The sequence below is a fragment of the Phyllopteryx taeniolatus genome, chromosome 15 (genome assembly GCF_024500385.1).
Source record: "Phyllopteryx taeniolatus isolate TA_2022b chromosome 15, UOR_Ptae_1.2, whole genome shotgun sequence".
NCBI lineage: Eukaryota > Metazoa > Chordata > Actinopteri > Syngnathiformes > Syngnathidae > Phyllopteryx > Phyllopteryx taeniolatus.
This window is the reverse complement of record NC_084516.1, coordinates 15,219,885-15,247,554: the sequence shown is the minus strand read 5'-3', so window position 1 is coordinate 15,247,554 and position 27,670 is coordinate 15,219,885. Positions and strand designations below refer to the sequence as shown.

Here is a 27,670-nt window from a genome sequence, read left to right as displayed (position 1 = left end):
CAGTCACAGAGTAGTTCTGAATCCACTCCTTCGGTATTTTCGCTGTGTGCTTAGGGTCATTGTCTTGTTTGAAGGTGAACCTTCGGCCCAGTCTGACGTTATGAGCACTCTGGAAAAGGTTTTCGTCCAGGATATCCCAGTACTTGGCCGCATTCATCTTTCCTTCGATTGCAACCAGTCGTCCCGTCCCTGCAGCTGAAAAACACCCCCACAGCATGATACTGCCACCACCATGCTTCACTGTTGGGACTGTATTGGATCGGTGATGAGCAGTGCCTGATTTTATCCACACATGCCACTTAGAATTAAGGCCAACAATTTCTATCTTGGTCTCATCAGACCAGAGAATCTAATTTCTCACCATCTTGGAGTCCTTCAGGTGTTTTTTTTTTTTTTAGCAAACTCCATGCAGGCTTTCATGTGTCTTGCACTGAGGAGAGGCTTCCGTCGAGCTATTCTGCCGTAAGGCCCCTTTGGTGGAGGGCTGTACTGATGGTTGACTTTCTAGAACTTTCTCCCATCTCCGGACTGCATCTCTGGAGCTCAGCCACAGCCTCTTTGGGTTCTTCTTTACCTCTCTCACAAAGGCTCTTCTACCCCAAATGCTCAGTTTGGCCGGACGGCCAGCTATAGGAACGGTTCCAGTCGTCCCAAACGTCTTCCATTTAAGGATTATGGAGGCCACTGTGCTCTTAGGAACCTAAAGTGCAGCAGAATGTTTTTTGTAACCTTGGCCAGATCTGTGCTTTGCCACAATTCTGTCTCTGAGCTCTTCAGGCAGTTCCTTTGACCTCATGATTCTCATTTGCTCTGACATGCACTGTGAGCTGTAAGGTCTTATATAGACGGGTGTGGCCTTCCTAATCAAGTCCAATCAGTATAAGCAAACACAGCTGGACTCCAATGAAGGTGTAGAACTATCTTAAGGATGATCAGAAGAAATTGACAGCACCAGTTAAATATATGAGTGTCACAGCAAAGGGTCTGAATACTGATGGCTGTGTGATATTTCAGTTTTTCTTTTTTAATAAATCAGCAGAAATTTCAAGAATTATGTTTTTTTCTGTCAATATGGGGTGCTGTGTCTACATTAATGAGGAAAAAATTAACTTAAATGATTTTAACAAATGGCTGCAATATAACATGAGTGAAAAATTTAAGGGGGTCTGAAAATGATCCGTCCCCACTGTATGTACATAATAGACAAAAGACAAAAGAGAATATACTGTTTAACACAGAGCAAAGTATTCAAATGTCAGACAATCTGAAGGACCAGGGAATACAGAGATGGCCTTTAACAGCTACACCTGTTCATCTGTCATCTGTCACCACTGAGGAAAAAAAAAAGAAAAAAAAAAAAAACTCATGGGCACGCTTTAATTAAATAAAACTGAGATATCTGAGCAGCTTTGTCCGAGCGTCTGTTAAGCCAGTAGGACCTGTTGTACTATGAGGATGTTCGAGCTCCAGCTGTGACCCTGGTGCACAATAACACGCTGTGTGTGAGCAACTGTCATGGAAATGAGCGACACGGGCGGACTTCCACACAGCCGCTCTGAGGCACCAATCATTCATGAGGCCGAAAGTAACGACAGACTGCATCGCTGTCCAATGTGCCAGTGTCTCAACAGGCTTTCTGTTGTATTTGCACGCACACACATACACACAGCCCATCTTTTGTACCGAGGATACGGAAAGTATTCAGACCCCCTTAAAATTTTCACTCTTTGTTATATTGCACCCATTTGCTGAAATCATTTAAGTTCATTTTTTTTCCTCATTAAATGTACACACAGCACCCCATATTGACAGAAAAAAAATTAATTGTTGAGCATTTTGCAGATTTATTAAAGAAAAACTGAACTATCACACAGCCATAAGTATTCAGACCCTTTGCTGTGACACTCACATATTTAACTCGGGTGCTGTCCATTTCTTCTGATCATCCTTGAGATGGTTCTACACCTTCACTGGAGTCCAGCTGTATTTGATTATACTGATTTAGACTTGATTAGGAAAGCCGCACGCCTGACTATATAAGACCTTACAGCTCACAGTGTATGTTAGAGCAAATGAGAATCCTGAGGTCAAAGAAACTGCCTGAAGAGCTCAGAGAGAGAATTGTGGCAAGGCACAGATCTGACCAAGGTTACAAAAACATTTATGCTGCACTTAAGGTTCCTAAGAGCACAGTGGCCTCCATAATCCTTAAATGGAAGATGTTTGGGACGACCAGAACCCTTCCTAAAGTTGGATTTCCGGCCAAACTGAGCAATCGGGGGAGAAGAGCTTTGGTGAAAGAGGTAAAGAGGAACCCAAAGAAAGATCACTGTGGCTGAACTCAAGCGATGCAGTCGGGAGATAGGAGAAATAAAGTCAAGTCTAGAGAGTCATCCATCACTGCAGCCCTCCAGTCGGGGCTTTATGGCAGAGTGGCCTGATGGAAGCACCTCCTCAGTGCAAGACACATGACAGCGCGCATGGAGTTTGCTAAAAAAAACACCGGAAGGACTCAAAGATGGTGAGAAATAAGATTCTCTGGTCTGATGAGACCAAGATAGAACTTTTTGGCCCTAATTCTAAGCAGTATATGTGGAAAAAAACAGGCACTGGCTGTCCACCAACGTTCACCATCCAAGCCGACAGAATGGTAGAGGATCCCCAAATCAAAGTGTGAAAAACTTGTTATATCATTCCCAAAAAGACTCATGGCTATATTAGCTCAAAAGGGTGCTTCTTCTAAATATTGAGCGAAGGGTTTGGATACTTATGCCTGTGTGATATTTCAGTTTTTCTTTTTTAATAAATCTGCAAAAATCTCAACAATTCCTTTTTTCCTGTCAATATGGGGTGCTGTGTGTACATTAATGAGGAAAAAAACAACTTAAATGATTTTAGCAAAGAGCTGCACTATAACGAGTGAAAAATGAAAGGGGGTCAGAATACTTTTCCGTACCCACTGTATGTATATATGATTGGTTCCTATTCCTATATGCTATCCTGGGATTACATGTGACATTTACAGTTCAAAGAAAACTGGGACATTTGCATGAAGAAGCGCATTGTTCCATTAAAATCATTGGAATAAAAGGATGAATTGAGAATTAAGATTGGGAACTGGACTTTCTGCTCTTTCACTTGCTTGGTAGTTAGAAGGCAGCCAATGAGCTGAAAATACTCCCGCCTAGAGAACTGGAGTGGAACTTTATCATGGGTGTAAAAAATGCCGCTTAGCATAGGCGAGACTTCACACCACTGTGCCAACATTGCAGAACACCCCCCTAAACACAGCCAGTGTCCCGCCTCTGTTACAACTTTGATATTACTGTACCCCCAAAGAGAAAAATGTCGATGTTGACTTCGTCCCCCCCATTCCGTTTCATTGCAGTTTCTACAGCACAGTAACAGGAAAAAAGGTGTAAAAATGCAAGCCTTTACATGCGAGACACAAACTTACACTGTCACCCGCATTACGGCATATTGTTACAAACAGGCAGCGTCCTATGTCACCACTCTTGGCGGAAACTTTCCAAGTTCACTTTGTCCCTCCATTCTGTGTCAGTGAACTTAAACACAAAGGTGAAAAAACGCCACCGCCTACAGACGAGATTTCAGACACGGAATTGCAGAATATCCCTAAACAATGGCTGTGTCCTGCCTGTTATGGCTCTGATACTACCTCCAAATGCGGAAAATTCCTGGGTTGTCTTTATCCCCGAACATTTAAATGTGACTTCAAACAAAACGGCCACATTTATAAAAAAATAAATAAAAAAATAAAATAAAAAACCGGCTTTTACCGGCAACACTGATACTTCCAACCCGTCTCAGAATTGCTTAAAATTTATTGTATACAAAACAGGGACGGGAAAAAGGAGGGAAAATGCCTGCTTTTAGAGATCAGATTCAAATTTAAAATTCGTGCGCCAGCATTGCAGTGTCCTGCCTCTATTACAGCACTAATACTACCTCTGAAGGCAAAATATTCCTGAGTCGACTGCGTCGCCTGCCATTCATTTGCAACATTTATACAAAACAGCAGCAGGTAAAAAGGTGAAAAAAATGCTGGCTTTTCGAAGACGTACTCAGTAACTTCACATGCCTGTCCCCCTATCATTAAACACAGGCTCTATCCTGCCTCTGTTAGGCCTAGCTTTGAAAACGGAAACTTTCTAGGTTGACTTCATCCCTGCATTCCTTGTCAATGCAGTTTATACAGAATAGTAACAAAAAGGTGGGAAAATGCAAGTTTGTACAAGCCAGAATGAAGCGTCACACTCCTGTCCCAGCATTGCGGAATCCCCTTACACATGGGGGGTGTCTTGCCTCTAATTACAGATCTAAATACTACATCCGAATGTGGAAAATTGCCGGGTTGACTTTGTCACCCCCATTCAGTGTCAGTCCCATTGATACAGTGGCACAGAAAAAGGCAAAAAAAAATGCCTAATTGTACAGGTGTGACTTCCCACCTTTGTCGCGGCATCGCACACAGACAGTGTGGCTCTACCAAAGTTATAATACTACCTCTAAAAGCGGCTAATGACTGAGTCGGCTTTGTCCCCACCATTTCGCAACGTTTGAACCTAACAGCGTCACGGAGAAAAGCCGGAAAAAGATAGCTTTTGCAGGTAGGGTAAAATGAGCCATAGTAACAAGACATACGGTATGCGTGAGATTTTCTATTGAGGTGCACGTCCAAATTAGGATTGCTTGGCCTTGGTGGAGGTCAGCGCTTGACCAGGTTGCTCTTAAATTTTCCTTCAACACAAATACAGATGGAATTTAAAATGATGTCTTATGTGGCATGTTTGGAAAACATGTTTTCACCAGCCCATTGGGAGGAATCAATTTCCCCATGAATCCCAATAAGGTTATTTTTACGATAGCTGGAAATGTACTGTTTGGTGCATTGATGACTCACAACTAAAGTGTGTAGACAAGAGAGCACCAAGTGAATGAATCTACCGAGAGACAGAAAGAGAGAGACTGTGGAAGTGATTTAATGCGGCGAGGGACTGTGTAATGGGAGAACGTGTTATCTGTGGCAAAAGAGGATGAACAGTAAATAAAAGGAAATTATGGCGTTGGTGTGCTGTCGGCAGGAAATTCATGCGGCGGCGTGTAAATAAACAACACCCGACATGGTGCTTGTCTGGGAGTCCATTAAAAGGAAGCCGTGGTCTATGGTCTGTCTTTCTGTCTGGCTGTTTGGAAATTCCAGCCAGGAAATCCCCTTTTATCTGACCAGACAGTGCATTTAGTTCATCGTGGTTATCGCTGCGGACGCTGTGGCAGGACAAACAACGTTGGCAGACGGTTTCTTCCCCTCCAAAAGTGTCACAGATATGCAGAAAGACAGATAAAGGATGCTGGGGAAGAAACACTCTTTCCTGTGCGGTCGGAAGTTGACAATCAGAAGTGAATGGCTCGACGTGTGTGTGGGTCCTCACCAATCTTTACTGGATGTTACATAATGTTCTCCTCTGAGCAACAAACTCAATATTTTATGTTTCGTCCTTTTCTGCACGCACACACACGAACACACATATACTAAAAATTCAGTGTAGCACTGGATGTTTTGTGCTGATTCAGAATCAATCGTTAAAATGACATGGCTGCGTTTGTTTGCATGGTAGTTTGTAAACCTGTATCTCAGCTTTTTGTTTTTGTTAACAATTACACATTCACCGATCATTTGTATCAATTTTGTAGCTCACGTCATATGTATTGTATTGTATCTGTATATCACAGTATCAAATCAATTGCATTATATTTTTCTATTAAACTACGATATCGTGTTATCACATCCATCTATTGTACAGTATCTTTCTATTGTGTCATATCTACTGTAGTGCTGTGCGATATTATATCTATCATAGTGTGATATATGCGGTATAAACCCCTATTGTTTATATTGTTATTTTGATGTGTAGGCTATTAGGTTAGCTCTGTTGCTACACTAATGTTGCGTCATCTATCATAGTGCGATATATGCGGTATAAAGCCCTATTGTTTATATTGTTATTTTGATGTGTAGGGCTATTAGGTTAGCTCTGTTGCTACACTAATGTAGCGTCCGGAACAGTATAACAAAAACAGTCACCTTTCTATTACGCCATCCTTGTGCCTCAGTCTTCAAGCATGACTAATTAATTTCCGATCAATACAATTGGTACAAAAATGAGCTGAGTTGCATCCAAAGAACTGTGAAGCATGGGGGTGGAAACATCATGCTTTGGGGCTGTTTTTCTGCAATGGGGTCAGGACGACTGATCAGTGTAAAGGAAAGAATGAATGGGGCCATGTATCGTGAGATTCTGAGTGAAAACCTCCGTCCATCAGCAAGGACATTGAAGATGAAACATGGCTGGGTCTTTCAGCATGACAATGATCCCAAACACACCGCCCGGCCAACGAAGGAGTGACTTCGTAAGAAGCATTTCAAGGTCCTGTAGTGGCCTATCCAGTCTCCAGATCTCAACCCCATAGAAAATCTTTGGAGGGAGTTGAAAGTCTGTGTTGCCCAGCGACATCCCCAAAACATCACTGCTCTAGAGGAGATCTGCATGGAGGAATGGGCTAAAATACCAGCAACAGTGTGTGAAAACCTTGTGAAGACTTAAAGAAAACGTTTGACCTCTGTCATTGCAAACCAAGGGTATATAACAAAGTATTGAGATGAACTTGTGTTATTGATCAAATACTTATTTTCCACCATAATTTGCTAAAAAAATTCTTTAAAAATTAGACAATGTGATTTTCTGGATTTATTTTTCCTCATTTTGTCTTTCATAGGTGATGTATACCTATGATGAAAATTACAGGCCTCTCTCATCTTTTTAAGTGGGAGAACTTGCACAATGGGTGGCTGACTAAATACTTTTTTGCCCCACTGTAGTATAATTTTATTTATAGTATAAATCTATTGTATCAAAAAACAATTAAATTGTGTCTATTGTATCAATTGTATCAATCAAATCCATCTGGGATATACAATATATCGTATTGTATCGTATTGTACCCACCTATAGTAGCTGTCCTACCCATTGTAGCTGTCTCTATCTACTGTACATGTTGTCGAGTACTTTTCTAGTGCATGTAGCTTTCATTAGTGATGTATCGACGATCAATTGCATCTTATTGTATCAACTGATAAATCAGATTCTTGTAAATTTATCAGATTGTATCATTCAATCTTTTTTCAACTGTCAACCGTATCGTATTTGTCTAACCATGCACGTCTATTGAATGTTTATCTATTGCATTATGTATCATAGCCCCTCGTTCTATCATATCTTTTTTATCCGTTGCATCGTAGCCATCAGTCACACGGTTGATGATCAAGTATCCCTTGTATCTAACGCCAATATTGCATCTATCAGTCCTATTGTGTCTTTCTATCATACCAATATACTGACTATCGAATCGCTGTATAATACCTATGGTATCTGTCTACAGTATTTTATCTATCTGGACCTCCATCGTCTTATCGATCCATCTGTCGATCTATTCATCCACCTAGCTGATGCTGATGCACAGAAGGATTATTACCTGATGATACGCTGGGCAGCATACTGGTGGAGACATCGGAACTGGGCAGACATGTTAGCAAGTGCGGCCAAACAGTTGGTGTGGAGGTATTTGTCCTACATGAGGAGGTAAACATAGTGTTATCAAACAACATCATCAGTATCTGGACGATTCTTTAGTGACAGAACTCCATCTTTACCCTTGTGCGGGTCATGTTAAACTGGATAGTTCGGATCACCACCAGGATGAGCAGGCTGCCGAGGGAGATCTCGGTCAACGACCTCTCTGAGTACCACGTTACGTTCTTCAGGATCTGCAACGATCGGGAGGCATTGAAAAGAAACATGATGAACAAGTGCGCCCTTGATGGCTGCGTGCAACTGCACGTCTGACTCACCACTTCATGGACGGAGCGGTTGAAGGCATCGTCTTCTGTAAGGATGAGGAGGATGATGAGCGCCATGTAGACATGATGGGAGTTCCTTTCCTCCACGTGGTAAAGGATCTCCAGGATGGGCAACACCTGATAGAACATAAGAGTGGCATTATTCTGCCTCGACAAAGACAATAGTTAAAAGTTTTGATTGACTCACTCCTCTGTTTCTAACCAAAAGATCACCACATACATATGAGGAATGCAAACAGGCCCACACACTCAGCAGCCCAGTCTGCACCGGTTATGGCAGTTATTCTGCATGTCTCTGTAATAATTACATCTTGATAGAAAAGACAAGAAACCCTTATAAAAGCTCACCAACTGCTGAGCCCATTTGTACTCCATTGTTAACCAAAACAGCAGTCCCTACAGAAGCATGTAAACAGCTCCACCCTCCAAGTTGGCTTCAGTTCTTGCACTTTTTATGTCTGTCTCTGTAATAATTATATTTCGATACAAAAGACGAGGAACACTTCTAAATGCTCACCAACTGCTGAACCCATTTGAACTCCGTTGCTAAACTAAACAGCAGCACAGACGTTAACACATGCTGTAATTTAGTTCCCTACGCAGTACTGCAGATGATCTTAAGACAGGTGGCGCAGGTGTCCAGTAGTTGTGTAGACGTGGTTACTCCAAAGTGTTGTGTGCGTCGATATTTAGGTTTTCTTCGTTTTTGTATGTTATTAAGTTTGAGACTCCAGTTTTAAAAACACAGAAAGTTAATGCCTCCCTCCCCCAAACAGCCATTTCACCCAGTCTGCAGTTGAGTAACTAAACGCCCCCGACCACTATTTGTGGAAATACTTGGCCCTGATGCGACCCACCAGATTGTCCATGTCTGTTCTGGAGAGCATGTAGGTCCTCATGTTGGCATTCTGGTGGAGCAGTGTGTAGAGCAGGAGCGTGGCCTGGTCAGAGCACTGCTGCTCGCACAGCGCCGTGTACAGGCTGTTGAAATTGATCTGGAACGTGTGTGCTTGCTCTACGGGAATGGATGATGTGTCTACACGGACCAGAGAGAAGCGTTTATCAAAGTGAGAAAATCATAACATCACCTTCGGGTACTGGTTGTATAAAGGCCCCCCATTTCCACCAATTCGGGTGAAGGCAAAAAAAATTAAGAGGTCCATATTGTACTGCTTTTTGGCAGCCTTCCGTCAGGACACCACAAATGCTGGATGTCCACAATCGTTGTCCTTTGTCCCCACATAATCATGAATTGTTTTTTGTAAAGCCATGATAATTGCTTTGAAAAAAAAGAAACAAACAAAAAAAAGATAATGCATGAATTAAAAGGCGCTACAACCACGGACCATAATGCAATTTTTGCCGATCAAAAGACTAGGTCAAATTACTAGAAAAAAAATGCACAAATTAAAAATAATAAAAATAAATATGATCATACAAATTACACATTTACAATTTTCCCTATTGAAATTAACTGAAATGCCATTAATGCCTTTCAAACTGCATTACTTCACTGTATAATAAAATATAAAACAATAAAAAAAACACAATGTATAGAAAAAAACTGGTTTTAATACATACATACAATAATTAAGCCATAAGTCTCACGCACACGCACACAAATAAAAATAAACCTGCTAAATGAAATAATGTTATATGGTGCACAGAGATTATTTTGGGGTTAAAACCTACTATATGTTGAAAAAAAATTTGCGACTTGAAATTTCACAAAAGGTCTTGCAATGAGGTTTGATACATTCTTTTATTAGGGTTTGTATTTAAATGTTTGTAAAATTGTTTGAAATCAACAGTTCACTTACTGTCCCGCCCCTGCTTTACACTATAAAAATCAGGATTACAAAAACAAAATGGCTGCCGATAAACAAACCCCTGCCCCGACTCCCCCATTACCTTGTGTGTTTCTGAAGCAGGCAATAGCCTGGCGGTAGGGGTTTGGACAGTCGGGCCCGTCAGTCAAGTTGGCTAGTACCAGCAGTAACAGGAGGCTCTGATTGGATAATGGTAAGGGGTTGTGCTCCAGGTCCACCCCTGCTTTGCTGCCACCTCCACCCAAGGTGAAGACACTCCATAAACCACCTGAAGATATACAAATAGTGTTACAAATACAGTGAAGCCTCTCTCTACCTTTTGATCACAAGCGACAAGCATATGGCAGATAGCCAATCAGCAGCTATGAGGAAAAGCTAACGTAGCAGTCTCATCTTCACTCCGCTTCATCTTGTCGAACAGCTCAAACAAATGGACTCAAATGGACAACACCAGACACAGAATAATATCCAAAAATGTCCTCTGTTTACAAGACCGAATCCGGCTTGGATACCTACCAATTGAACGGGAATGGGAGCAAAAACAGGAAGGAGAACCCCACTAAAATGAAGACAGTTGCATAACTTAACATTACTAAACAAAACCAGCATTTCTGCGCAGGCATCCATACGACTACCAGCGAACCTCTCCAACCATAGCCGCATTACTACCTAAAGTTCCAGGAACTATTATTATTGATTTTATATTTGGTTACTGGCGATACGACAGCATACACATACTGATTTTTGACATCTTAACCGATTTTTTTTTTTATGTGAGATTACCATCACAAAATGAGAAGAAGAATCAGCAAGTGTGTGTTTACTGCTATTAGTGTGTGGTGAACTTGAGATGACCAACACAACATACCACACACACGACAATATCTTTACGGACTATTGTGAGACTGCCGTAGTACCAAAGCTGACCTGTGACAGGAAGCGTGGTGTCATAGCGAATGAAGATTGCTGGAAAAGCAGAAGATGAAATAGAAGCTACGATGTTAGCTTAATATCTAGCGCCTAGATTTTGCTTTCATACTCTTTTTATTGTGTTGAACGACTTGTAAGACACGTTATACAAATTGTGTCTATTGTCGATTCCTAATTGGATCATGTTCCATTTCACTTCATTATAGTCATTTACAAACGTAAATAGGAAACCGATTTAACATTTTGGCCCAGACTATTTTCTGAGCAGATTGCAGAGGGGAGAGAAAAAAATAATAAAAAAATTCACCTAATGGTAACGCACCCCACAACACATTATAATCGGTCAGGTGAATCTTTTAGAGACATCCTACAATCAGGCCTTTGCTGACTTTAATTGCAAGGAAGAGAAATTCCTATATGGCCCATTTGACAGTAGGTGTGTGCCGGCTTAAAGGGTTCCAATCAGGTATGTTCAGTGCTGCAGGCCCAATAAATAACAGTTATCATGATTCAAACACACTACGGTCCTATAAAGGGTTCGAGTTCTGGGATAAAGTTGAAGTGGTCGAAATGCAGCAGAACAAGTCACTCCTGGAAGGGACGCTTTATTAGGTATGCCTGCTTAGCTTTACCGTTCCAGTGGAAAGTATCAAAAACCAGGCTGTAAATTGTGGCACCATTGAGCAGTAAATTAGAGGTGCACCTAATATTCTGTCATATCTCTCTAATCTATAGATCGCGAGTGCCAACCCTGCTGTATATTAAAGTCAAGTTAATTTATGCTTGATGAAAGAATGAATGCAAAAGGAAATGAGCCGCCAGACTTGATGTAATCGAGACCAAAACGGACACAATGGAATCATGGCTGAGCCTTTAACACTGCTTGCGATGTGAAACAACAACGGCGCCAGAGAACAAAAACTACTGAAGCTACTGGAGTCTTTTATTTTTTTGTTCTTGTTGGTGGTGGGGGGGATGTGTTGAGTTTCTCGACTCAAGTGTAGGCGCACTGAGGCGTCATGAGAAGCATGAGCATCAAGGCACACGGATGACCGCCCTCTGGCTCCTGGACGTCTAGCCACAGGGTAGTTAGTTGTGATGATGCAAGCAGGGGGGTGGACTGATAGGCAGTCTGCTGTTGGGCCAGCCTGATAGTTCAGCCAAATAGACAGGTTGCCATCTAGTGGTGAAGTTTAGAAGGGCAGCCTACTGCTACTGCTGACTGAGTAATGCATCATTTGTTCATCATGAACTTAGGGTTGGGGCCCTAAAATGAATACTAGGTGAGCTTTGGTTATTAATGTCTTGTTGCTGTTGATGTAAATGAAGTGTGCTGTGTTCTTAATACCTTTTGTATGTCAATTTTGTGGCCAGGGATTTTTTGGTTTAATAAGGTATTCTTGGTGTCACTGGTCTGTATAAAATGGCATTGACGTGGAATGGTGGTGAAGTTGAGCAGACCTTGCAATTTTCCACCTTCGGCAGTTGTATCAAAACCTGTATCAAAAGCTAGACCACACTTGTACATATGGGTATTCCGAAATGCAGGCATTCATTTCTCCAAGCAATATCCCATTTTTCTGAGATTCAGGTTTGGGATCTTACTTGAGCCCAAATCAAAAGATTACATTCTTCGGTTGAACCCAATTGGACTCATTGTCATGCTAAATGGTAAAATTCCCCTTCCACTTTCACTTTCTGAAGATTTGCAGGAAATAACCGATATTAGGACTCCAGTCACTCTACTTTGACTTGAAGCAATAAACAACCCCCCAAAAACTATGATGCTGTCCCACTGTGGGTATGGTCTTCTTCTGATGCGATATTCGTGGAATTATGGCGCAAGAATTTAAGTGGTCAGTGAATGTGCGTGTGTACGGCTGTGAGGGAGGAGTATTTCACCCCAGAGCCAAAATTGTTACACATTCACGCACGTGCACGCACACTCTTTCTGGGAGAAAACAAGATCTCAAGAGAGACGGCGCCAACCTGTGACGCAGCCTCGTTCACATCACTGGCACCACTGTGACTGCCCCGACTGTGTCACCGAAGCCAGTCAGGCTGCAACATTTCCTGCACTCTCTCACACACTTTCACTGAGTTTTATTCTACGTCACCTTAGCTGCGGCTAATTGTTATCCCTAAATAACTGCTGTGACAGCTTTGACTATGGCCAGTCACCAAGTGGGGAACAAAAAAAAGGGGAAAAGAGGAAAGGGAAGTGGAGAACAAGGTAGGAAGAAAGTCACACACGGCTGACATAGACAAGAAACTGCTGCGCTATTCTGAAATGCCTTGTAGTTTAGTTAGAATTTCATTAAAGATAAAATAAATGTGTTTGGCTTGATAATCCAGCCCCCCCCTGTAGGTTAAGTGCTTTGCCGTGTCAACCAAGCATAGAGGGGATGCCCTGAATCTCAACAACAGCCATCAATTTGTCAAAAGGACGTTTCACACCACACTTGCTAAATGTTTAAGAACTGTGCGACACAGCAGCAACGAACATGGCGCCACGGTCCAGCGTGCCCAAATTTGGAATTCCTGATGTAGCACCCTATCAGGAAGTAAACAGGTTTTCCCGCTGGACAAGTAGTCCGCAACTTTGGCAATATATAGCCTTTTTGCAAAAGAAAGCTCCATCCATCGTTGTGCCTTTTTATATATGTCAAGGTACAGTGCCACCATTACGTATTAACCCCCCCTTCACGTTTTCCACATTTTTGCTATGTTACAGACTTACTCTAAAGCTGATTTGAGTATAGTGGTCATTAAATAATAATAAAAAAACATTTTTTTAAATAAATCTACATAAAATACACAAAGTAAAAACAGTAAAAACAGTTGTGCAAATTTATTCAAAATGTAAACATTTAAAAATAATAGGTACCGTATTTTCACAACCATAGGGTGCACCGTATTAAAAGGCGCAGTCTCAATTACGGGGTCTATTTCTGTATTTAACACATAAGGCGCACCGTATTATTGGGCGCAGGCATGGTAAAACATACGCTAGCTTAAAACATATGGTAGCATGCATGCACGCTAAAACAATATTTTTAAAAAGGCAGTGGGAGCAAAACTGAGTTTGATTGTACTTTATTGAAGTATTTAACAATGTATTCACGTTATTTTTTTTATCAATCTTCATCCACAAATCCAAAGTCCTCATGTTCTGTATCCGAAATGAACAGCTGGGCAAGTCCTCCAACAAACATGCCGGGTTCCCTCTCGTCATTGTCAGAGTCAGTCTCGTTGCCTGGGGGCTGTTCAGCAATGATGCCGGCTTTCGCGAAAGCTCGGACAACAGTCAAAGCAGATACCTTAGCCCAAGCATCCACAATCCATTCACATATGGTGGCGTAACTCGCCCGGCGCTGCCTCCCAATCTTAGTAAAGCTGTGTTCGGCATCTGTCATCCATCACTCCCACGCCGCTCGCAACTTCGCCCTGTTTACACCGATGTCCAACAATTGGAGTTCCTTCGTCAAGGATCCCGGAATGATGGCAAGCTCCAAGTTCATTTGCTGAACTAGATTTTTCACAGCAGCTGTGAGATGGGCTCGCATGGTGTCACAGATCAACAGGGACGGTGACGCGTGGAAAAAAAAAAAAAGTCTGGTCTCTTTACGTACACCTCACTCAGCCACTCTCTCATTTTCTCGTTGTCCATCCAGCCCTTTTGATTGGCCTTAACAATGACTTTGGCTGGAAACCTTTCTTTAGGCAGCGTCTTCCTCTTAAAAATCACCATAGGTGGCAGTTTCTGTCCATTACCATGGCAACCAAGCACAACAGTAAAAGCAGACTTCTCGTGCCCCGTTGTGCGTATCGCAACCGTGGTGGTCCCCTTCTTCTCTACAGTGTGGTTCACCGGGATGTCGAAAGTGAGCGGCACCTCGTCCATGTTGGTGATGTGGTTGGGCTGGATGTGTTTGTCGGCAATCTTTTTACTGCAGTAGAAGCGGAAGATGGCCAGATGTTCCTTGTAATCCGCCGGAGGTTGCTGCGCCACGGTAGTCCTTGCCCGGATCGATAGATGGCGCCGTTTCATAAAACGAAAGCACCAAGATGGACCTCCTTGAAAATTTTCGATTTTCATTTCTTCTGCAAGCGTTCTTGCCCTCAGTCGAATGGTGACTGTAGAGACGCTTCTTCCGGCTGTTCTTTGCTCATTAATCCATTGCATTAGCAATGATTGACCTTCTGGATGGTTCTCCTATCTCCGCAAGGGAACACTGGAGCTCTGCCTTAGTGACCAAAGGGTTCTTGTTCACCTCTCTGACCAAAGCCCTTCTTGGCCGGTTACTCAGCTTGGCCAGATGGGCAGATCTAGGAAGGGTCCTGGTGGTCCCAAACTTCTTCCATTTCTGACTAATCGAGACCACAGTGCTTTTTGGGCCCTTCAACGCTGCTGAAATTATTTTGTATCCTTCCCCAGATTTGTGCGTTGACACAATCCGGTCTCAGAGGTCTGCAGACATTTCCTGAGACTTCATGGCTTGGTTTTTGCGCTGATATGCACTGCCAACTACGAGACCTTATATAGACAGGTGTGTGCCATTCCAAATGATGTTCAATCAACTGAATTTAGCACAGGTGGACTCCATTCAAGTTGTAGAAGCATCTCAAGAATGATCAGTGGAAATCAGAAGCACCTGACCTTAAGTTTGAGTACCATAGCAAGGGGTGTACTTATATACCTATTATGTTTGAATTTTTTTTTTAATAGATTTACACAAATGTCTGCAAATGTGTTTTTACTTTGTCATTATGGGATGTTTTATCGAGATTTTTTTTTTTAAAGAAAATTATAATCAAACCAGCTTTAGAATAAGTCTGTAACATAGCAAACTGTGGAAACCATGAAGGGGTGTGAATACTTTCTGGTGGCACTATATCTACGTTCTCTTGTATCCCAAAGTTCGGTACACAAAGACACTCCATTTATCAGAGCTTCTTCCATTTTTCCCAGTACAAGAGCACCAAAAAAGCACACTGAGATCACTCCGCCATCCCCTCTCCCTTTGGAAGACTATTCTGACATCACCGCGGCGTGACCTCGAATAGAAAGAATTTCTATTTCAACCGTCAGGTGCCCTTTGCATTGCCGCCCCACGCCGCAAGATGGCAAAATGCGCTGTCGCTGCCTCAGCACGTACACATTGAATTGGAAAGTCAAGGGCGTCAATCGCATTGCGAAGTGCAGTGTGAAAACGCCTGAATCCTAAAACCCCTATCTCACTGGCCTGGAGACTTGTTGGCGACCTGATGGCGACTCAAGTCTCTGCTGGTTGCCGAGATGTCTCTGTGACGTCTCCTGGAGATGAGCCAGGTCTCCAAGAAGTAGCAGTGAAATCTAACATGTTAGACGTTATGGCGACTCCTCTATATACTCACTATAGAGAAAAACCTTAAAGTAGCTTCATGTCAGTAGACTGCGAGCAATCGTCAACAAAATGTATGTAGACATCTTTACTTATTGCCCACTTCAAATTTTGAAAGCATCAGAATGATCGCACCAATATTTCGGATTTTATGGACATGAACACGTTTTCCTCATTAAAAACAACATCTCCGTCGCATACAAGCTCCCTTGGAGCCGCCATATTTAAGCCGTGCGTAGATGATGTCACCGCACATTTATGTCGCGACGAAGCATGCGCAGACAGAGCTTTTCCCGGCTTTAATCTGAATGGCAAAAAAATTACATCTGATCGGTTTGGCAAAAAGGAATATTCCACCCCTGTGAAACCGAATGAAATTTTATTCGGAGTCGTCCTGTTTATTCCGATTAAGGTGTTTATATGGAGCATTTTTATTCGGTTTAGGCTTCTAAACATAATCAGAATAGAAGGCTCCATGTAAAAATGTGGTTGGTCTTGTAGCTCTTTATTTCAGACCTAACGGGATCCATATCACAGAGTAAAGAAAAACAATGTAATAGAGAAACAACAACAATAATCACTCTAACGGCAATAGTGATTTAAAAGCAAAAAATAAAGGCGGCCTTATTTTTGTTTTCGGAGCCATTGAAAAAACAATATCGTTTTAACGTGATAGTTTTTGGGACAATATATCGTCTTAAAAAAATTATTGTGACAGGCCTACTCAGCGATGTCTCCCTCAGTGAGATAGCTCCTTAACTGAGTGAGATTATTATTTGTCTTAGTTGCTGCTCACAACATAGTCCATATGGGTCTCCTCGAAAGACACAAAATCCAATCGGTACCCAAGGATTTTCTCCAGGACTTGCTACCTAAGGAGTCCAGTCTAACGTCACTCGTTAGTGTCTAGACCTCGCATCCGCAAAGCAGCAGGACTCAAAAGACATGAACATTTGTCATTGGATATAGATATCTGGAACCCCCAACAGACCGGTTGAGTGATTCCCCGTACTGGGCGCATTCATTTTATGAGCACAGTCACCACAAGAATAAATGTTGTTGCCAAGGAAAGTGAATCCTTTCATGAGATATATTCGCATACCACCCACAAAGTTCAAAATAAAGTGTCCAAAAATGTTAACATGAGCCACCTTCCCCATGCCTGCAAAAAGCCATCATTTTTCCGGGCCGCTCTTTTGTATGAACAGCACTGATACAATATGGAGGTGAACAACTGTGGTCTGGCAATATTCCACCTTCTGAGTTAGTATCGGAGCCAGTTTGTCGGACAGTTAGTTGGTCATTTGGTTGGTTGGTTGGTCGGTCGGTCGGTCGGTTGGCTGGTTCTTGCTAACACATCTCAGTCAACAATTAAGTTATGGAAACTTTAAACTACAAACAACAAGGTAAGAAATAAATGTACATTGCGATCAAAACCGAGCATTATTATCTTAGTAAAAGGAGACATTTTTCATAGAGCTCGTCTTGGGTCTGATTAGCGATTATAGTGTATAAAATAAAGATGAAAGAAGACATGCCAGAGACTTGGATGTTTCTGGTGCTGTAGAGACAAGATGCCAACACGCTGTTCTGATAATCTCGTACACATGAGAACATGGCGTGTTCAAAGGCCCACATTTTCCCATGATGCATACAAAGCAGCGCAGAAAAGAAAAAAACAAAAAAAAGAAAGGGGGGGAAAAAAAATACATTTGTCAAAAAAACAGCACTGAGAATAAAACAGGGCTAAAAGTGAAAAAATTCCCCTTTAGGAGTCTTTGCTTTAAAGGATTTCTGTTGTTTATGTTGCAAACACCACCTTTTCCACACGGAAATGGAATGTGCACAGTTCACAAGATGGGAGGAATAAAACAAGCGCTGTCTCCTAGTGGTGACTTAATTATTAAGAGTCTCCCTGAGTCTTTGTTGATGTGCATGTGTGTACAAGGGAGGCGTTTGCAGACAGACGGGCTCTAGGGGATTACGGAAGAGGACAGGGCACCATAACTCATCATCAGGCCAGCCTGTGGCCACTGACACGCACGCACACACACGCACGCACGCACACACACAACAGTGAATGCCTCAGTGGACGTAATCTGCCACCAGACTCCCACAAAGAGCGCTTATCTGTGGGGGAAACCCGTGGGCGCACATCTATGCTCACAGGCTTTCACACAAGACAGACACGCATTCAGCACACAACAACCAGGCTGGCGCCCACAGACGCATTCAGGCTGTGCTGCTCATTTTTGACCCATCACTTTCATCCACGCTCTCATCCACACTGCTTTGCCTGCCGTCACAGCGTGCACATTCCTTCCTCTAATCATTTATGGCTCAGGCATCAAATGAAAGACAAAAGGGAAGAACTGACTATACTTGCAATTTTTCAAGTCAGTACTTCTGGAATTTGACTGCTTTGCTGCAAGAATTGCCTAAAAACAACTGAGCAAAATAAATATGTTACAAAGCAGTTGTAAAATGCTTAAGCACTGATCACTGGAATGGATGAATGATGTTGCCAGATTAGAGGCCCAAAAAATGATGTACATAATTGGTGATCTAATTGCATTTCAATACACAAGACATGAGGTGAGGAAAATGTAATCCCAACAAGTAAACATGATCATCATTGTAAAAATAACTTTTGTGAAGGTGGCAATTACAGTGGAACCTCTGTTTACAAATGACCCGGTTTACGAACAGCTCGGTTTATGAACAATTTCTTAAAAGAAAAATTACCTCAAGTTATACACTATTTTCAGTTTACCAGCAGTGTTGGCATGGCCACGGAAGTCTCAGAACAGCTTTTTCTCGTGCCATATAAACATCCTTGGCTCTGTGCTTGATGTTCATCCCACAATGCAATGTAAACGATGTGCTGCATTGTGGGAAGTGGATCGTGGCAGGTGGTGGCCATTTAGGGCTTGCAGTAACCACAGTGAATGTAAACATTACTGTACCCAAACGGGGTAAGACACTGCACGGTGATTTGCTAGGGAACCCATTGTTATTTCATCATCATAAATTATGTTTTCTTCTATGTCTATAATTCACAGTATTTATTTTGAACAACACAATAATCAAAATAAGTTAAATATAACGGTTCTGCAGCTGGAACGGATTAATTGCAAACTTGGTTTGTGGGTTGTTTGGCATTTTATTTGTATGATTGGTCAATTGGCTGGATACTTGCTTTATTTGATGGCCGGTTGGTTAGTTTGTAGTATTATGCAGACATGTAACTACATTTACCCATTTCCAAAAATCCTGTAGAGTTGAACCCATCAACTTTGGTGTAGGATGTCTGCACTGCATTGATATCTAGTCTAGTTCGTTTGGGTGTCAGTGAAGGTACATTTTGGTGAATTTCATGCTATCCTAGTTTAAACAGATGTTTGTGCTTTTTGTGAGTGTGTTCTTACTTGCAACGCCAGACGCCAGGCCATAAAGAAGGCCGCCCTCTGCTTTGGGCTCAAAGATGTGTGTTGCTGGGGGCGGACATTTTTCCTGCCTGATGAAGTTATAGAGCAGCGTCTTCACCAGGCGACTGGTCAGCGACAAACTGGAAAAGAAAAGTACTCTTTGACCAATAATACGGAAATATTTACGAAAGTCGGCTGATCATTTTAACGAAACTGGGTGCGTAGTGTTTCTTTTCTTTGTATAATTTGGGAGCATGAGTACTCAAGACAGGAATGAGCTGGGAATTTGGGTCAGAAACTTATGTAATGGATGTCATCTCTCAAAATTCAGACTTGGCGCTCATCTCCCAGACAGCGAGGGAAAGGTCACGGAGGAGACGGCGGGGCGATGGCCGCTTCCCTGTTTTTAAGACCGTAACAGAATAACACATGAAGTCATTGTTTGTGATGTGCGTGATGAAACTGTCTGGCAGTGCAGAGTAGCAGACACAGGCCCGCGACAGTCCCACGACCAACTGGAGGAGATCCAAAACGCTCCGGGTCATCGACAGAATGTGGATGGAACAAAGTGAAAACTTTTGCACAACTTCAAGGAGACACTTTGTAACCCTAGCTTGAGGAAAGGTGTGATGACAACCACAGAACCTGAAATGTTCCCCTAACACCTACAGTGGTTACAATGTTTTTTCCCTTTTTGTTTTCCATTATTTTTAATGGAAACAATTGAAATCACGCATCGAGAAGCATTCTGGGAAATGTGTGCGTGTCTGTGTGTGAGCTCACCATCGTCCCTTCATGACATGCCGGTAGATCAAACCATCTCTGAGGATGTCCTTGCAGAACAACTGGTAGGAGAAGAAGACCAGCAGGGTGGTGACAGCTTCAAACAGGATGCTGTAGGTGATGTCACTGCAGGGACACGAGACGACAATATGGACACTAAAGCTGAAGCATGTAACTTCCTGTTTATGGCTTGTAGTGGAGAGAACCATCATCTTTGTGGTTGCTGTGAAAACACTGGATCACCTTCTATAGGGGCCGATGAGAGGCAGGGAGTGGCCAGGACACCTCTCAAACATTTTCTATACTGCTTGTCCTAAATAGGGTCGCAGGTGCACTGGAGTCTAACCCGGCAGACTCTGGGCGAGAGGTGAGGTACGACCTTGACTGGTCGCCAGCCATTCGGATGGCACATATAGACAAACATTCACACCTATTGACAATTTAAAGTCTTCAATAATCCATGCCTTTTTGGAATGTGGGAGGAGACCTGAGTAGAGGCAGAAAATGCATGCGCGGTGAGAAAATGCAAACTCCATAAAGAAAAGAGCGGAGATGTGGAGATTTGAACCAAGAACCTCAGAACTGTGAGGCACACATGCTAATCATCGATGAGACCACCATGCCGCCCACACTACACAACAGTATCTAGATTGACACACCACTCTGGATCACAGTGGACGATGATACGGCAACGCACAGTACCTGCAGAGTAGAAGTTTGTAAATTTGCCATTTAGGTGTTAATAGTTGGTTTGACAGGTAAAACATTGATTCTGGAGTCTCAAGACAAAATTAATGTCTTCTGCAGTGCTTGTCACCCCCCCCCCCCCCCCCCCAAAAAAAAGAAAACACCTTTATAAAAATAGTAAACGTGAGTTTCGCCATCACACCAGCCTGACTGGTGGTGATGCCATTCCACCTGGGACCTCTCGACTGTGAGGCAGACATGCTGCCCTGTGTGTTAGTGTTTTGCGAAATTCATTGTCTTGATTGTTTAACACAATTTATATTAAACAACTACAGTATTGATAAATGACTGAATTTGAGACTATTCTTTCGATGATAATGATAATAATAATAATAGTAATGATGCATTACATGTATCTAGCGCTTTTCATGATACTCAAAGACACTCCACAATCACACTCTAGTGGTGGTAAGCTACTTGTGTAGCCACAGCTGTCTGGGGCAGCTGACGGAAACGTGGCTGCCATTCTGCGTCTACAGCCCCTCCGGCCACCAGCAAACATTCACCCACATCCAACCACATTCATTTATAGGCAATTTTCTACTTACTGTACAAATTTGTATCCCTCCGGGTCCAAGTCAATTATATAAGGTCAATATAACTAAATAATATTTCAAGGCAGAAAATTAAAGAATAAAATGTTAAAATCCCACAAATAGAATAAACACAGATATGCAGTACGTGTTGCTAAAGAGAAATTAAATCAGTCTACATGTGTAAATAGGTTTAAATGGATTGCGTATAAAGAGCCACGTACGTAAGAGCATGTGAACAACTGGTACTCTAATGTCAAAAGGCATCAACGGAAAAACTGTGCAAACACAATGGCGACTAGTGACATTTATCTTGTAAAAATTAAGACCCAATAATGAGAAAAAGAAAATAACTTTTCTTCCAAGGCTACGATCAAAGCGAGAGAAGTGTGTAACCACAAAGGAATGACTGCATCTGCACCACGAGCACGTACGACGGAGGAAACGGGCCGAGAGCCACAAAGTGGTGGAGGTCGGGAGGGGCGAGGGAGGCAATGGAACAGAGTGAGTCTGGGCGCCAGGAACAATGAATAATATGCTGGAATGTCCAATGCGTTTATGTAAGCGCGACAAATTTAATGATGCCCGTGGACAGAAAGGAGGAAAAGATGTCTTCTATTATGACAAATCCTCTCGACGCAAACGACACCTCTTAAGCAATGATTTCTTCAATCAATCAATCAATCAGGAGTTGGACTCGATCCCTTACATAGTAACCCCCTTCTTCATCTAACCAAGACGTTGTTGACAATTATGTGCTTCCATGACAGCATGGCGAGCTAGTGGTTATTCCATCTGGCTCACAGTCGAGGGTTTCTGGGTTCGAATCTCGGCTGTGTGGAGCTTGCACGTTCTCCCTGTGCTTGAGTGGATTTTCTCCAGGTACTTCCTCCTACATCCTACACACACGCGTATTAGGTTCATTGAATAATGCGAGTGTGAATGGTTGTTTTTCTATATGTGCCCTGCAAATGGCTGGCGACCAGTCCACGCTGTAACTCGCCTCTCTTGCCAAAAGTCTTCTTAAGTTAAGTGAAGACTAAATTGTACATAGGATTTATTGTAAATGTGAGTGTAAATGGTTGTTTGTCAAATTGGGCGATTGGCTAGATGAACGCCCTGAACAGCAAGCCTGTCTAGGCATTTGATGCTGTATATACAGTATATTATATATTATAATTTATCACATTTATCTAACCATGAAGAAAATAGATTAATTGTTAAGGAAGAAGCAGGTTACTAAAGAAAGAGGACTTAAGCAAGAATAAAAGCAAGCGTGTGGATATTTTAAAGGAGTCTCACTGATTCCATTCATTTGAAAGCACCCAGCTCAGTATGTACAATTTCCGTACATTTTGGTCACAAGCTTCGCTTTACTTTTTGTATACATTCACGCACATTACAGATTATGAATACAGTTAATTATTGATGTAAAAAACAATATTGGATGTTTAATATACTATTTAGATGGCTTGGGTCGGCACGGCAGCGCGGCTCGCTTAAAATCCAGAAATTTATTTTCAGGGTGAGTGAAAGCTCATGTGCATTTTGATTGGCTGTAAGCTGCAACACTGCGACAGTGTGCGCTGGCGATTCATATTTTTAATCGCGGCAAAACCAGTGGTAGTCCATTCTTGAAAACAGTCATAACCCCTACACTGTGCGACAGTTTGATGGGGTTCAACCGTGGCAAACTTTAGGTTGATTGAAGACTAAATTGTCCATAGGCATGACTGTTAGTGTCAATGCTTGTTTGTCTATATGTCCCCTTGCGATTGGCTGGCGACCATTCCTGGGTGTACCTGCCCAAAGTGAGCTGGGAGAGACTCCATCTTATCCGTGGCAAGCGCCATTGAAAAAGGATGGACAGTATGCTTCAAATTTTGAGGGTACAGTTTGTGGGGGGGCCTTCCTTCCAAAAAAGCTGGGACAGGGGCAGCAAAATACTGGGAAGTTGAGGAATGCTCAAAAAACAGCCGTTTGGAACATCCCACAGGTGAACAACTTAATTGGAAACAAGTGAGTGTCATGCTTGGTTATAAAAGGAGCATCCCCGAAAGGCTCAGTTGTCCATATCACAACCAAAAGATTCGGTGAATCTGGAGAAATCTCTGTACACAAGCCAGTGGGCTCAGGAACACTTCAGAAAACCATTGTCAGTTAACACAATTCATCGCTACAACTACAGATGCAAGTTAAAACTTTACAATTCAAAGCAAAAGCCATATATCGACAACACCCAGAAACGCCGCTGGCTTCTCTGGGCCCGAGCTCATCTGAGATGGACTGATGCCAAGTGGAAAAGTGTGCTGTAGTCTGGCAAGTCCACATTTCAAAAAAATCATCTCTGTGTGAATGTGAGTGCAAATGGTTGTTTGTCCCCATCAGGACCATAATCAGATTTATTGGCCAAGTCTGTTAGAAGACACACAAGGAATTTGTCTCCGGTAGTTGGAGCCACTCTTGTATGGCAACAAACAGCCACTATGACAAAATATACATATGTGCCCTGCGATTGGCTGCCGACCACTTCAAGGTGTAACCCGCCCCTCGTTCGAAGTCCGCTGAGACAGGCGCCTGCGATCTGCCATTTTGGCTCCAAGCAGCCCTTTTAGGGTCATTTCAGCCATTTCCTAGTGTCCTTCAAAGACATACTTTTTAAAATTGCTATCAAATTTGAACAACATCTATTCGACAGAAAGTTCAACTGTGAAAAATGTGTCTTTTCGTCTTTGCAAGTGGGTGCAGCATGGCTGCAAAGCTCGATGACTTGCCATAAAACACAAACACAAACCAAGTCTGACATTTTAGGGTAATTTTGCCCATTTGCAGGGGCCCTTCAAAGATCAACTTGTCCTGTAATTTTCACCCTGATTGCTACCAAATTTGAGCCCTGTATACTAGACAGACAAACAGATGACAATTGCAAAGACACATTTGAGTTTTCATCATTAAGTATGGGTGGAGCATAGCAGAAAAGTTTGATAACTCGCAATAAAACTAATGAAAACCTCATAAGGTTAGAGCTTGGGCAAATGTGCGACAAAGCTCCCACTCTGAATATATTCGTAGGCACCCCCTGATTGCAGAAAAGTAGACATGATGCCAACCCTGCAAAACAAATCATTCGGGTCACGGGTGTGTTGGAGCCTAACGTAAGAGGCGGGTTGTACTCTGGACTGGACGCCAACCAATCGAGTTGAGCTGCATGGTATTTTGCTGGAGCATAGTCATCTGCTGCGATGTTGGTTTACTGTAATATACAGTGACTCAACTGTAATATTAAAAGTGATCAGCAGTGTGTTAGGATAGGCCTCCTTCAGGCACATATTTTAGACAGGTTCAGGCCTGAGTTTTAGTTGTTTACTACTGTAAACTTTCCACTTTCCTTGAATTTCTCTATGCACCCTAAGGTTGCTCAAAGTAGAAAACACTCTCCAGTGCTGTGATATCAACTCTTCTGGCATTAAATATCCCTAACTGTGAAAATACAGTCTTCTGGTAGTTTATGTTAATGTTAGTATAGCAGACAAAGAAAAAGATCTGGCAGAAGTTCAGACGGAACTTCACAACGGTTTTTGAACATGCTCAAAACATTAAAAGATTGTACACCCGCTGCATTTCCTATTTCGCTCTTCAGAATGAAACTAGGCAGGCACGCAGCAGCTGAGTGAGTCTGCTAGGTGCGTTCAGGGACACTGCGTAAACGGGAGCGAATGTGTGTTTTTTTATTTTTATTAATTATTCGGAAAAATTATTTGAATCTGAATGCTACAGTTAAAACACTAAGATTACACTGTGATAATATGGAATTTATTTTGCTTTGTAATATAAGCGTAGATAAATTTCACTAATATAGTCTGGCAATTTAAAGAAAAATTAATCATCATGCGACAAGACTATGACCCAAAAGACACTGCCAACACAACAGAGGACTTCATCATGGGGGAAAAGTGGAAGGTCTTGAACTGGCCAAGTCAATCAACGGATCTTAACCAAATACAGCTTGCATTTTACCTCCTGAAGTGGAGACTGAAGGGAGAAACCCCCAGAAACTAACAAGAACTGAAAGAGGCTGTAGTAAAGGCCTGGAAAAGCATTTCAAATGAAGAATGCAACAGTCTGGTGCAGTCAATGGGTCGCAGGCTTGACGCAGTTATTGCAAGTAAGGGTTATGCCACCAAATAGTAAATGTTATTCACTTTAAAGGTCAGAGGACAAAGATGTTATGGGATCAGTTAAAATTCATATTTGAATTGTTTTTATGTTATGTAATACATGCACGTCACTTCCAGCAAGTTGTCAACTGTAGTTTAACTAAAAATTAGGTTTTTATTAAGCGTATTGAGCACTCCCTGAACATACCCAAAGCTCAAAACACCGGGGTGTAGTTACTCGATCCACCGTAAAGGCTACCGGAAGTGACATTGCAATTGCCAAACACAGCGCGCTACACTCTATACGCAATGGCGAGCAATGTGTTGAAATAGGAGGAGGAGGAGGATTTCAATGTACAGGAGCACCCAACTGAACTTGGCATCGTCAAACCGTACGTTTGAGCCGATCAGGAGGTCGGAACCTGACAGTGACGATGACGAGCAGTCAAGTAGCAGCTGTACAACAGAAAAAGAGAGTGCACACTGGCTCGATGTGACGGTATGTCAAAAGCCTGTCTTTTTATACAGTCATAGCTAGAAATAATGGCACCCCAGGGGTGCCAATATTTTTTAGCACGATATACGCATTATATATTCATATATGTTTCAGTGACACGGCACAAGCTTTAACATAGTATGCAGTATTCCTATATATTGTGTGCCCCTCGCTCGAGTAGCTTTACAACACATTGCACAGAAAGTCTTTGCCGTGTCTGTTGGCTTGTCATATAGGCAAAAGTACAGTACTGAAAAGTACTGTCTTTTTTTCCTATTGCCCAGTGGATAATAACCACAATAGAGTCATAGGTGTATATATAAGGACATCCTCACCTCTTGTCTGCACCGCTTCGCTGCTGCGAGATTTTGTTCTCTTGCTGGCGTTTGAGGTCCCGATGGCCGTAGGAACAATAGTTAGCACTGCAGCAGCTTTCAGCCTCTGCCTAACTACACCCGTGTATCCGATGCTTTCTGCTAAGTCTTTCTCAAAACACGCCGGTTCGAAGGGATCGGCACCGAGTTTGGAATGCTTGCTAGGCACCCAGAGCTGATCCGCTGGTCACGTATTCCTTTTTCACTTGGAAAGCCAAAGAAACTCTTGCTACTGCTTGAACCATTGGTACAACCAAATGTCACACAATAGACAATCATGAATTCACTAAATCATACGACAATATACAAGGACGGGAACAACAGCATGAAACAATAGAGCACAATACCGAATGAACAGGCTGTTTGGCTAGTGTTACATCACAGCGCCAGATAGAGCCAAACAGTGGAAGGAGCTGGATGCAAAAAGCAGACGGCGCATTCGGAATCATATTTCATATCGATTTAACTGCTGTTTTTCTGCTATATAATCACTTCGAAATGGCAGCTGTGGTTTGTAAAGGGGTTCAAGAGTTATCAAAAAAAAAATGATGTCTTTGTCCTCTGACCTTTAAGTTAATTTAACAATGTCTGTTCTAATACTTTTGCTCAATTGAAAATTGGGTGGCTCCAAACAAAAGTTGCTCTGTCCTGAGTTGTTCAACACATCTAGATGTAAATACAATGAAATGAAATCTGGAATTCTGAACTTTTGTCTCATAGTCATCTTTTGATTTGAAACCCAAATGTCTTCAGTATACAACAAAAACAAAGGAATTGACCTTACCATTCCAATACTTTTGGAGGGGACTGTACGTCTATGCCAACAATGAGGCAGCTAACAAGTTAAACGGTGGGTTGCATTGATGATTTTTAGCGTTTATTTTAGTCTTCAAACCAATGTCAGAGCTGATGACAGACACAAATATAAAAGATACATTACTTTGTCATACTGAAAAGAAAGTAGAAACAGTTCCATTACAAGCATAACATTGAGCTAAAACTTCAAAGGCCAAACTAGCAACTTTGGATCACAATGAATTGGGACAAAAGTCACAAAAACATCTCACAGT

At 42.2% G+C, this 27,670-nt stretch overlaps 1 protein-coding gene across 1 annotated transcript in view; it reads right to left on the bottom strand.

The window, feature by feature from the left end:
* dym (dymeclin) overlaps positions 1-27,670 on the bottom strand; it is an 84,629-nt gene that overhangs the window by 48,644 nt on the left and 8,315 nt on the right. Inside the window, exons 7-13 of the mRNA XM_061799379.1 lie at positions 20,294-20,419; positions 19,511-19,650; positions 9,851-10,036; positions 8,797-8,975; positions 7,931-8,056; positions 7,733-7,846; positions 7,555-7,649 (exon numbers count right to left, since the gene is read on the bottom strand). Of these exons, the coding sequence (XP_061655363.1) occupies positions 7,555-7,649; positions 7,733-7,846; positions 7,931-8,056; positions 8,797-8,975; positions 9,851-10,036; positions 19,511-19,650; positions 20,294-20,419 (966 nt within the window). The remainder of the gene's footprint in view (positions 1-7,554; positions 7,650-7,732; positions 7,847-7,930; positions 8,057-8,796; positions 8,976-9,850; positions 10,037-19,510; positions 19,651-20,293; positions 20,420-27,670) is intronic.